Source organism: Penaeus monodon, chromosome 24 (assembly GCF_015228065.2).
Source record: "Penaeus monodon isolate SGIC_2016 chromosome 24, NSTDA_Pmon_1, whole genome shotgun sequence".
NCBI lineage: Eukaryota > Metazoa > Arthropoda > Malacostraca > Decapoda > Penaeidae > Penaeus > Penaeus monodon.
In genome coordinates this window covers 19,332,210-19,332,467 of record NC_051409.1, presented here as the reverse complement: position 1 = coordinate 19,332,467, position 258 = coordinate 19,332,210, and the positions used below count along the sequence as shown (strand labels likewise).

Here is a 258-nt window from a genome sequence, read left to right as displayed (position 1 = left end):
CCATGTTCCAACAGATTAGAGGAATGCTGACTGCACTATTGGACCCATGTCATGGAGGAGGTGCTGAGAAGCGGCTTTTTTATCTTCGTGATGCTCTTGTCTCTAAACTGTTTAGACTTAAGGTTTGACCTCATATTTTAGTTGCTTTTAAAATGTAGTAATCAAAATCAAAGTGCTGGTATTATAATTGTAGGGTTGGACTTGGCTAAAACTCTGTTTCTTTAGTTGACATCTATTTTTCCTGATTTACATCCTCTG

At 37.6% G+C, this 258-nt stretch overlaps 1 protein-coding gene across 1 annotated transcript in view; it reads left to right on the top strand.

Annotated features, from left to right (window-relative positions):
* Positions 1 to 258, top strand: part of LOC119588637 (transcription elongation factor, mitochondrial-like) — a gene marked incomplete in the record, with an annotated part of 108,252 nt that overhangs the window by 88,844 nt on the left and 19,150 nt on the right. Inside the window, 1 exon segment of the mRNA XM_037937274.1 lies at positions 15 to 122. Within this exon segment, the coding sequence (XP_037793202.1) occupies positions 15 to 122 (108 nt within the window).